The following is a 13,115-nucleotide window of genomic DNA, read 5'->3' as shown; positions in this document are numbered from 1 at the left end:
TAAAGAAGCTTGTATCTTTTATGTCATGGTTGAATTGGGGAGATGCGAGTAATGTTTGGGTAACAATTTTGGGGAATTAGGTAATTTGAGTTGGGGTATAAAATGATACCTCAAAAATATCTTTCTTAAGAATTGTCACGTTGATCTATTTGTCAATCAGCTTGGCTGCTTCGTACGGGAAGAAATTTAGCTTTATAGATTTTAAGAAACTTTCACAGAGACGCATCTTTTGATGGGAAATCATTAAATGATCCCCTTCCGCTGTGGGTGCAGCGTGAGAGAACGTGAGACTCTTACTGACTAAAATCTACCAGTTACTTTTTTAAGAAGCCCTTTATGTAGGTACCAGGGCCGCGGTTACTCTTTCAAACAATCCCGCAGCCTGGGGTCTAGAAATTGGTGATAGATGGACCCGTGCATTGGAAAGCACCAAAATATTCAGTCGTCCAGTTTTCCCAACTATAATGGGATCGGCATCCAGTCTTACCGAATGCAGCTGAGTAGCAGTGTTTTATAATTAGCGACTTCTTATCTAACATCCTCAACCCTGTAGGTACTCCTTGGTAAGACTGGTTGTCAGACTTTCAGTAATATTGGATATCAGAAAGGATATGACCCAGAAAAGAAACGTTTAACAAGTGCACTTAAACATCCATCAATGTCGGTTAAAAGTCGAGTTATGGCTTGTAGTACTTTCATATGTAATTGAATACGAGAACATTTCATTCCATTTGATTTGTTGGGGATTGTGTAAGGAATGGGTTAGACTGAGAGCGATAATAACCAATTTCGAGGATTTATTTTGGTTGCTTTAGAATAGGCATGGAGAGTAAAAAAAGGAATTAGTCCATCTTTTAGAAAACCCTGAAATAACGGATACGTATTTTTTTCTTTTCTCTCACAAACAAATAATAACGAAGATATAGAATATCGAATTTTGTGTTACGTCACTTTTAAGTACAAAGAAGAGCGGCAAACCTCGAATAGCATAACTTTGGATTTATTTAACAGTTTATGTACAAGTTACACACACATAATACAGAAAAGAAGAAACATAGAAGAAATAAAGAAGAAACAGATACTTAGTACAAACGCACAGCTTATTTCATGAGAAATCTCTTTCAGAGTTAGAATTTAAACTATTTGAATGATTTTAGAAGGAAACCTAAACTAAATTATATGCATTTTATGGATCGAGTAAGAATGTTTGTTTTCCTGATCAAAATATTTCTTTGGTTATTCGGAAAATAACTAAAGAAATATTTCGAAAAAACTCGCTCTCAATCTCACCCGACCTTTACCCAGCAAACGCGTTTCTCCGCGTTCACACAAATGGAAATAAAACTCAATGTACCGTACACAGTTTATCTAGAATATGTCTGTATGTATGTCTGTCTGAAAGTGCATACGAGCTATGCACTTTCAGCTATGCGCTCGGGATCAGAATTCACGAAAACTTGTGTGGGTAGTAACCATCTTTTGGGGGAAGCATTTTTGTAGCAGAGCATCTTTTTAGAGTTAAATGCATTCAATTCAATTTCTCATGACGAGTTCTTCGGTGTATTTTTTTTCGTTTTGTCTTGTCAAATACTTGGCTTTAACCTACTTTAAGATCTCACATTTTTAAATAACAGCAATTTGGTTTAATTATCCAATATAGTTTCAAACTTGTTTATACCTATCTAATGTTATTTTTCTATACTAATATTATAAAGAGGAAAACTTTGTTTGTTTGTTTGTTATCTATAGCATTGCAGGTTCACGAGTAACATAGGCTATATTTTATCCCGGTACGGGCTGTAGTTACCACGTGGGTCTTTCTAAACATATCGACTCCACACAATCCATCCATCGTTTCTTTACCTACAGGAAGTGCATCCCGGGTGAAAGCGCAGGGAACAACTAGTGCTCTCATAAAATGTTCGTAAAACATTTTTATACAAACTATAGAATTTTATGAATAGCAACATTTTGTTGGCATTGGCTGTGCGGTTTGGCGTTTCTGCCACGCTTGCGGTTACACGATTTGGCTGCACGTCAAAAACTAGATTGAATTCGTTTATTATTGTTTTTGATAATATTTAATTTATTTATTACAATACTAGCTGTTTCACAAGGTTTCAACCACGTCCCGGTATTTTTAGAAGAATATTGTTCGAAAGCTTGAAAGAGCACCAAATGCACCCTCTTATTCCTAACTAGGCACGCAATTTTGTAGAAACTGTTAGGCTACTACGCTGTTTAAATACTTACAGCATTATTTCCTTAAACTTTATGTACATTGATATTATAAGAGTTTGTTTGCTTGAATGCGCTAATCTCAGAGGGATTACCGGTACGATTTCAATCCTTTCAGTGTTATATTATAGCATTTATCTAGGAAGGCTACTTTTTATCCAGGTATTAGTTTGAAACCATTGGACAAGTAATAGATAAATCATTTATTTATTTAATTATTTTTATCTTACTCAACTACCTTCTTATTATACATCAAATTCGATAGTGTAACTTAATCATATATCATCACATCACATTTTTTGTCATACACAGAATTAAACATGCAATAATCTTTTCGGAGAACAAAATAAGAGCAATTAAAAAACTTCTGTATACTACACTACTGATTAGAAAAAAAACCCACAGTACACCCAAGATGTTCTGGTAGATAATTTTCTAAGACTTTTATTGCTCACTGCCATGTGATTGTAGACTCACGTAATGAAACTACCATTATTAAAGTAAACAAAGTGATTCATATTATAGTACAGTTAATGCTACTTGTAAAAATGTATTTTAAGTAACCTTTAATAAAGGGTTTTAATACAATAAATGGAAAAGAAAAATATGGAAAACTGTGAACTAGAAGAATATGACCAAAACAGAGCGAGTGGGAGGACAAGGAAAGTGGATCCCATCACGAGACAAGACTGGCGATAAAGAGAAGAAGAAGAGTAAATGAACGTATGTACTACTACTATAAAGTCTGAAATTACCACCCGCATTGAGCAAGCGTAGTGATTAACGCTCAATCCTTCTCCGTGTGAGAGGAGGCCTATGCCCAGCAGTGGGACGATAAAAAGGCTGATGATGAAATTAATTATTATAAAATACTAGCTTCCGCCAGCGGCTTCGCCCGCGTCGAATTCGGTTATATCGCGTTTCCAAGGGAAGTCTTCAAAATTCCGGGATAAAAACTATGTTCTTTCTCAAGGTCAACTCTACCTCTGTACCAAAGTTCATTAAAATCAGTTCAGCGGTTTAGACGTGAAAGCGTAACGGACAGACAGACAGACAGTTACTTTCACATTTATAATATTAGTAGGGATTGTGATTATAGTATACTGTAGGTACTCCGTAGTTTTACACACGTCCAAAGAAAACAACTTCCTGCACCTGGATAAGATATAGGTTCTATTACTTAGTGAAGCTGTAATATGTTAATTGCGAACCAAAGGTTATTTTCATAACACCTCGTGTCTAATTAAGGGAGTATGTTTGTGTTTCTATTTAAACGTAGTTTTGTTATTAACACCATAATGCTTATAGGACATATTTCATGGCGGCCGTATTATGTAAACACTGTATCACCTGATTGTTTCGTGCATTTCAGCGTTAAAATCAACACATGTTCGAATAGTTCACGAAACTCTGTGCCCTGAAACTTGCTCGCGGGAGAATGAGCAGAAGGAGAATGAGCGCGTCCGACCGTGCTCTCGCTGTGACGGCATATTGGGCTGACAAAGTGTAGTGTCACTGTAAGACATGTCATCGACACGAAAGAAGAAGAAGAAGTTCACGAAACATCACTTTGCAATTCTAAAGTTAGCCTCCAGACTCATCCGCCGAGCCTTTTCCCAACTATATTGGGGTCAACTTTTAGTCTAACCCGATGCAGTTAAGTACCAGTGCTTTACAAGAACCGATTGACTATCTGACCTTCTCAATCTCAACCCAGTTACCCGGGCAACCCAATATTCCCTAGGTAAGAGAGGTTGTCAGACGTACAGCAAACTGCACATTAGTGGTAACTGTCATGAACCTTAACTCAGTAGTAATAAGTATACGATTTTCCTATAAAACTATTACCACTGACCTGAAGTTGACTGTACTAGCGTCTGACTATCGAAAACGACTACCAAAGATGTTCAAATTCATATGAATGCAGGAAATGATAGAATATAATCTACATAAAGTCTAGGAGTAGATACCTACAGTTCCAATTGTAACTAAGATGGAAGATAATTGCGTTATCCGGTTACTACAATTGTCCGGTAAATTGCAAGCGAAGTTAAGTAGGAAATATAAGGAGATTGTCAATTCTTTTGTATCTAGTATTCTCCATGTACCGCAGAGCAAGTAAGTGTCGGTCCTGCTTCTGGTGACTCCCCGGTGGTATCGTATTACCGTCCTATCGCGCTAAGAGATTAAAGGAATAGTTAGTGCACCTGTGGGCTGTGTCTGCTCGAATACGTGTGCACTATAATATGTCCTGCACAGCTGGCTGTGTTGAGAGCAGCTGCAGTGAACACCACCTATTTACAGAATCCATATTGCTTTGTGTGTGTCAAAACCTTGTGCACAGTAGTCTTAACAAGTCATCTTTTCACCAGTATTTGAAGAAAAAACTCTAAAAGAAGATTCATTACCAGCCAAATCACCAGAATTATGCCAAAACAACCTTCATAATTAACTAAATGAACATTTATTCAAGTAGTCAGACCCGGGTATTCGGTACAAAGCGTTGCACAACGGATTAGGTAACCTCCCCATTAATGAGAAGCTGTGTTCTGGCTGGCTGCCAAAGACGTTGAGGATCTTAGCTACATTTTTTATGGAGACAGGTTTGGGATTATGCTGTATTCTGCCAAAGATAGGCTGGGATGTAGGATCATTAAGGCTGTTTTAATATTTATAGTAATGTTAGAAAGATTAGGACTGGTTTGGTTTGAATGCGCTAATGTAAGGATATACTAGATGGATGTGAAAAAAAATATTTCAGTGTTATTATAGCACATTAATTTATTAAGGAAGGCTATAGCCAACGATTGTACGAAGTTGTTTCAATGAGATGCTAAAGAAGATTTAATTTCTGTAAACCCACTTTTCTAGCAAACATTGATTACGACTTAACAATATAGTTTTACTGTTACGTACCTGTATTTGTATTTTTTCAAAGGTTTGTGGACATCACAAAATAAAAAATCCAAAATAAAGAGATTTAAAGACGTTGAGTAATTGCAACGTACAAGTTTACTTCTAATTAAACCTTTGTTATGCTAAGATGTAATCCACTCATATATTCATTGGACTCTCATAATCTAAAACGTAAAGGCGAGGTTTCACCGAAATGTTTGCGCCTATTTGTTCTCGAACATAATGTGCACCCGGCGCGGCGTCGCGAACCTACTGCTAGCATACTTTCGCGCATCAAGTTTGAAGTTTCTCTCAACATTTTTTAAATGTAGTACGTCTAGAGACACAATTTGTTATAGTTATCGGCACGAATCTTGGGCTCTGACCTACATCTGCGCACAAGTGATTTATTAGCAAAGAACCAATCCCGAGTGACGGCTGTGACGTGATGCACTGCGGGCCAATCACCGCTTTAGCCCGCCCCCGCGCCTCACTTCATACCACAAAAGGGACCCAATAAATTACTTCTGCGCAGGTGAAGGTCAGAGCTCAAGATTCATGCCGATAACTATACAGTTTGATAAAGTGAGTAGGTCACAAGAACACCATGCGTCACATTACCACTGGTGGAATCCCGCCTTAAGTATAATATGCTGTTGATTTTTAATTAATTCCCTAAGCTTAGGATGCTTCAGGATATTTTTTTAGGTGCTGTTTAATCATATGTAAATTAGGGACATGCAGAAAGAGGCAATTGTTTAATACTGTTAGATGAGTATGTTATGATTTAATTTATAATATCCTTGGAAAAGATTATATGGCTGACTTGAAAATAAAACATTTGAACGGAATTATCTCCCGTATAACTATAGTGAGTTAGTTTCCATTAAGTACCAAAGTAATAATATAGTAGTTACAATATCGAAACTTTTCGAGTAAAATTGAAATGAAAGTGGTAAAATCTCGAGCATAACATGCATTTTCAAGCGCGGTTTCTAACTTGCGTTTAAATCACGAACTTGTTCAAGTTGGTAAAAATATGTCGATGTAGAAGTTTAACTGTAGTTTTTTTCTGAGTAGTTTTGATTTTTACCTTTTGTTTTATTTAGAAAGCTATTTTAAATATTTTTTTATGTTGGATTATTTGATGATTTAATGATTAATTTGATTTCAATGATTAATCGACTATATGGCAAAACTAAATGTATGGAAAAAAAACAAATTGTACATCGTCACACAACAGTGATGCCACCGTATCCGCGCAGAAATACTGCTCGTCTGAAACTACTATTCGCACTAAACCATTATGTAGGTAGTTATGATTAATGCAGTTTTAAGGACAGTTGCATCATCGTGCAAACAGATTTATGCATCCGTGGCAGACGAGTGTCTAGACTGGTAACGACTGCCTAATAATAACATGACTTGGATGGAGTGTAAAATGAATTGTTACAGTTTTGAGTTTCACGTGCCTGAATATGTCAAGGTAGAGATTTACTAGTCTTTTAGGACATATAATATTGACTACTTTGGTAAGTAATACTTGACTGTAGAGGATAAAGTTATGAAAATAAGTGCAGTGAAAAATTCACCAGTAGGAACCGTCCTAACTGAATCCCGCGGGAATCGGTACCTTTACAAATAGGGAAACAGATTGTCAATATCTATTCTTTAATATATAAAGAGGAAAGATTTGTATGTTTAAATCGAATAGGCTCCGAAACTACTATGAAATAAAATATGTTTTTTGTGTTAGGAAGCTGCACTATTTGCGTTAAGTATTTAAGATGGCTATGTTTTATCCTGGTACGGCCAGTAGTCTCCACGTGACTTGGGTGAAACCGGGGGGAACAGTTAACCAATGAAACAAAAGCAGGTTGAGGAAAATCAACTCAATACGAAAATTATTCGTGTATATCCTAAACACTAAGAACAATCAAGTAAATTGAAATGTTACAAACAGTTACATCTAGATACCAATATAACTTGTACAAACTTATATGAAAGCCACAATAATAGTCAGAATAGTTTCAAATCGACCTGTTAAACTTTGGCACGGTGGAGCTTCGAATCCATATTATCTTACTTACTTACTATAAATAGGTATGCACTTGGTTGTATCCTCGTACTTAGGAGCCTACTATCCACAACTGGATAAAATGTTTCCTTTAAAAGGAAAACATCTTGAGGAAACCTGGATTACATAGTCTCAAATCACCAACCCGCATTGAGCAATGGGCAAGCGTGGTGATTAATGCTCAATCCTTCTCCGTGTGAGAGGAGGCCGCAGCCCAGCAGTGGGACGATAAAAAGGCTGTAACAGTAACAGTAGGTATATAAGGAAACGAGATCGACATGCTTGTGACGTATATTTTTCACTTAGGTACCTTATTCTTCTGTTTTCTTGTTTTATTAATGTGTTTTGTGTTTTTTTTATATGTATATTCGCTCCTGTTTGTGTTCTATATGCGTCATGAACGCGAATAAACGCGAATAATTTGATTTGATTTAAGTCGTTTCTTTTGATATAAATCGGTCATAATAGCGTTAAGTACATAAAATGCAGGGGTTTACTGGTACAAGTAGTGAAGTTGTTTTATTGCTAGATGGTTGTATGCAACTACAAATGCGCATTATCCTAGTAAGACTTGGCGACTCGAATACTACTCAACGCTCTAAAGCTTACAAATACAACCACAATGAGTATATACTTTTACACACACAAGTATAAATCAGCCTCTTTCGTGAAATAGTACAATCAACGTGAAAATTCATTTAGCGTCTTGTTATAAAATAAGTAGTTAAACAAACATGGTATTTTTGACAGAACATAAACAATTGTATCTTCTAATTAGTTGATACGTACATGTTTTTCTTATAATTTTGTAAATCAATTAGCATTGGAAGCAATCTAATAGTTATACGAGGACATTAGGTTCCCTGGGAACTACTACCCGCGAATGGATAAAAAGTAGCTCATGTTATTCTGATTTAGGTATGTAACTACGGAGTTTTAACAAAATCTGTAGTAGTGTGGTCCTCTTTAGAACTCATTTATGTTACATAGTCATACATGTCATAATAATATGTCTGAAACGGTTCAGAAGAAATTCAGCATTAAATGAGGAAGTAACTCTGTTAATTTGGAGCAGTTTTGCGTCTAGAGTACTAAACCAATTTACCTAAATGAAGTTTGGTAGGCAGACAGTCTAGAACCTGAGAATGGATATCGCTAAAAACAGCTAGTAGACGTTACATCTTCTTTGCTACAGCAATTGCCTCTATGAAATAATTGGACGTGAATTATGGACTTAACAACCACAAATAGAAGACGACAGATCGTTTAATTTAAGATCAATTTATTTTGGGCTAATTCAGTTATGACTATGTTATGTATCATTACTAAATAATGCTATTCATTGTAATGATCAAATTGATGTCGCAAATCATGAACCTGTTTGTGAGTTTGTAAGGCGGAATCTCTGGATCTACTGAACCTATTCTGAAAATTCTTTTACCAATGAAGAAAGCGTTTGTCGCGAAAAAATGCAGGATGAACTTTTTTGTGGGTAATCATTAAATGACATCTCCCGGTATGCAACATAAGGGAGTGTCAGACTCTTACTGACTAAAATTCAACACGTTCCTTCTTCAGCCCTTTATATACCAGGGCCACGGTAACTCTTTCGAACAATCCCGCAGCCCCTAGATGACCTGTTGTTGATAAATTTGGTCTACTCCTAAATATAGCCTTCAAAATTATCACAGTCTAGCTTCAATAGACATTTATTATATAGAAAGAAAACCGCAAAAGTCTGCTTCTAGTCAACAAATATAGTGCTATCTCTATCGTTACAAGTACAAAGGAACAGGATGCGCTGATGTACCAATATCATTCACACTGATTGACTGGAAGGCTCGTTTGAATGGGATAGTGTACTTGCTTGTTCTAACTATGAATTGTGACTACTTTTTTGAAGTCTTGGCTTAACCAGGCTTATAAAAAAATAATTTTCCCAGTAGTAGAAGAATGGTTCGCGAATGCTCACCTTCAAATTCTAAGATAACCACTGCAAAATCTTCACTATTCATATGAACACCTTTTCATAGTCAAAACTCTACTTATAGACAGTTTTTGACTATTGTATCGATAGTTAATGTTTTGATTTTAGGCCACGAGAATTTTATCCCAAGATCATGCTATTTTTATGCTACACAGATGTCATAAATCACTAAAGATAAACATAGATCCGATACACGATAACAAATAATCAATAAAACCTTTCAAGTGGCTACCCAGCGCAGTAGCTATCTCAAGCCACTAGAACGCGTTCAAATGCTCTCGCGCAGCTCAAACGCCAAACGCTCAATTTCAGTGTCATCACACGCCGCGCTCGTCACGTCTTAGGCATTAACTTTTGTAACACAAATATTAATACTTTATCTGTGTACTAATTAAAAAAACTGTAAAATGTGGAAGGATTGGCTGTTGTGAAGGAATTTGTGCCCTATTTTTTTAGTGATAAAGTGCGTTTTTGGGTTTGTGGTGATTGTAATGGGCGGTTCATAGTGAGTGTTTTTTTTGGTCCTTAATTTTTTTACACCTTTATTTTCTTTGCGAAAAAAAGAAAATATTCTGATAATGTATAATTTAATTTTTAATTCATAATCTGTCTATTGCTGTGAAATAAATATTCAAATATTTTGTTATTAAAACTGCACTATAACAAAACAATTCGAAAATTAGCGAACTCAAAAGTCCTAATTTTTAATAAAATTTTCTTATGTTTTTGGAATTCTTCAACCTCAGCATTATTGTATTTTTTCTTCTTCCAAAGTTTTGAAAAACATCATGATTAAAAAGCAAAACACATCAATCACTAAGCAAAAAAACAATAAGTTAAGAAAAGGTTGAATACAAAATCAAATTTGAATATTCATAAACAAGTTACACTGTCACTCTTCGTTCAACTTTTGTGAATTAAATATTAACAGCCAATCCATTAGAAAGAAATTCACTTAAAAACTTAACCGGTCTTTTCATTCTTCTAAAAGAATGAATACCATTAAAGTCACGATTAATATTAATTAAATCAAAATGGTCAAATTCCACTAAAACTGTTCATTTCATATGTCTAAGTTCACAACGTTAGCCCACCATGTTCCTTCTTAAGCCCTTTATGTACCAGCGCCGCGGTAACTCATTCGAACAATCCCGCAGCCCCGGCAGGCCCTGCTGGGCCCCTTTAAAACAGACCACCGCTAGCATTGTATTCACGCACATGAGAGTTTGCAATTTCGCACACATTTTAACAATATTCACACGCAATATTTTACGGTGTCTACGATACCAAATTCACACAGATTTCCATAGAATTTTGTGGGCGCAACAAATTGGTGCATACAAAAGTCTGAGCCAATGATAATTTTGCACAAACATCTTGCCTTTTGGACTTTAAATTCGTACAGATATTTGTACAAACTTAAAGTCTGTACGGTTTGAGTGAGTAGACCAGTAGAAATATTTGGTTCACAAAAGAAAGATGAAGAACTGATCAAGTGTTTGAAAACAAATGAACTGTAGAGTACTAGTATTGAACTCATAGTACAAATGTGCACACGAAGGCATGTGACTATCAATATAAAGAATTATCACTCTATTTTCAGTGAGTGAAGTCAATGACATTTCAGTTATGACTATGAAAAAAGTTTATTTATGCGATATTTATTTGAATAGTCATCATGCAGTTTTTATCAATACTTAGAATGCACCAATGGACTCTGTATATACCTTTCGTATAATAATAGTCCTAAATTAAAGACTGCAAATTTTTGTTTGTATTGGTTGTCACTTGAACATCTTTTGGTAGTCGTTACGGGTAGTCAGAAGCCAGAGAGTCTGACAACCAGTTTCACCAGGGTTTATTGGGTTGCCCGGGTTGAGAAGGTCAGATAGGTAGTGTCTCCTTGTAAAACACTGGTACTCAGCTAAACTGGAAGCCGACCCCAACATAGTTGAAAAAAAAAAACAAGGCAGATGATGATTTTGTTTATGTAAACATGATTATAATGTACCTACTGTTAATCCAGGTGTGAGAAGTAGTTCCCATATAACTACAGAAAACTCAGAAAATTGCTAGTAAATTATACAGGGTGTCCCTCGAAGTACGGACAAAATCGAATCACATAGGCATGGTAATATCCAAACTTTTTGAATAAAGAATGTTGGTCAAAGTTTTTATGGGCCAAACATTAACATAATACATACCTTCCCCTGATATCCAACTTGCTGCTCAAGATCGAAGGGACTGGGAAAGCCTTCAGATATGGGACAGATGAGGGATAACAGTCTCATCATAATCATCAGAGCCCTAATAGGTTTTTTTTTAAGAATGTTTCCTTCAAATGCTCACAAAATACTTGTTTATTTGGTAAAACTTTGTGTACTTCCTTCTATATCCCCGTTCGTTTTTCAACGTCAAAAATGTTTTTATTACATATGGGCCTTTGCCTTTGCAGGCTCTTATGAAAAGTCACATTTGTTGCATGGTTCAAAAAGTTGGCCTCACTGAGGAGACCCCTTAAGAAACTTCAAAATGCAGTTCAACAAATTCCCATATTGCCCATTCAAAGATTTTTATTGCCAATTTATCCTTAATTGCAAAGTCATCTATCAATCCATACTTCCACTCACACCCTGTAACACAAAACTTTCCCGTTAAAAAAACAACCAAAAAAAATTCTGCACTCATCACTATTGACAATATAAACTAGCCCTTACTTTCTTACATTAGTAGACAGAAGATAACATATAATACAAATACAGTTAATGTTATAAAAGGCTCATACACAAACAGATAAACAGTTTATTTCTTATTTCTTTCAGACGTGTGGTAGGCAGTGACAGTGTGAAAATGGTTTACACAATTAGTGGAAACGGAAATAATAGGAGTGTGGAGAAAAGTGAACAAAAATGGTGTTTATGGAAAGAGGTTGTTTTGGCTGTTTTGGGTATGTATTTTTTTTAAATTATTTGTTATTGTAAATAGTTCTTATTTTAAGTGAGTCTCGATAAATGAGGAAGTTGTCGGTTCAGATGTTTGTTTGTTTTTTTTTATTATTATTTGTAAGCACTGGTTTGTTTACAATTCTTGCTTTTAGAGATTTAAATAGAGTATAGAATTGTTGTTACTGGATGTTTTATTTTTTCATGAAATTGTAAGCTTCCTACCTACTGGTTATAATTAGAATCTTACTTTGTTTGAAACTGGTGAAAATATCTTTTTAATAATAGTTGTTCCGTAACTGGGACTTCTGGGACCACTGCGTCCCTTAATTAATTCTAGTATCCAAATAAAGAACTGATGTTTTTTTTTTCATTGGCTTCATTCAAAATGGAATTAAATCACAGTAAAGTTGTACTTGGGTTTGTCATGAAGGGTCTTTATTAATTAACTGTTTGGATATATTATCTTTATCTATATCAAAGAAGCTGCAACATTGTTTATTTAAGATAGGAACATACGATTACTTCAGGCTTAAAAGATAGGATTATCTTTGTTTTATTTGTATTAGGCAGCGTGTTCACAGAAGACACTATAATAAAATAAAACAATGTACATACCAGAAAAACCACAAAGGAAGTAATAAAATATATGTGCAGCTTGGAAATAAGATCGTTAATACATTGTCTTAAGGTACACCTCCAACACATGCTCACGACATCCCGCGTGGCACATGCGTCATATTTTGCATGATGTATTTTTTTTGTGCGAGAACATCAAATGACCACTCCTACTATGGTTACAAAGTAAGGAAGTGACAGACTCTTACTGACTTAAACCCACCATGTTCCTTCTGGAGCCCTTTGTGTACCAGGGCCGCGATAACTCTTCCGAAGAATTTCGCAGCCCCGCCCCGGCGGGCATCGGCTAACGTCTGACAATGGTTAACTGCAACAGTAGCTCGTATCAGAAAAGTAC

At 35.6% G+C, this 13,115-nt stretch overlaps 1 protein-coding gene across 2 annotated transcripts in view; it reads left to right on the top strand.

Annotated features, from left to right (window-relative positions):
- LOC110376616 (solute carrier family 2, facilitated glucose transporter member 2) overlaps window positions 1-13,115 on the top strand; it is a 324,460-nt gene that overhangs the window by 294,027 nt on the left and 17,318 nt on the right. Inside the window, exons 1-2 of one of the 2 annotated variants that reach the window (XM_049845533.2) lie at window positions 9,484-9,702; window positions 12,020-12,144. In XM_049845533.2, coding sequence (XP_049701490.2) covers window positions 12,048-12,144 — 97 coding nt within the window. In that variant the 5' untranslated portion in view covers window positions 9,484-9,702; window positions 12,020-12,047. Of the gene's footprint in view, window positions 1-9,483; window positions 9,703-12,019; window positions 12,145-13,115 lie in introns of those variants that run through there. The other variant, XM_064041412.1, reaches the window with a different exon arrangement.

The sequence above is a fragment of the Helicoverpa armigera genome, chromosome 25 (genome assembly GCF_030705265.1).
Source record: "Helicoverpa armigera isolate CAAS_96S chromosome 25, ASM3070526v1, whole genome shotgun sequence".
NCBI lineage: Eukaryota > Metazoa > Arthropoda > Insecta > Lepidoptera > Noctuidae > Helicoverpa > Helicoverpa armigera.
This window is presented reverse-complemented; position numbering and strand designations above follow the sequence as displayed.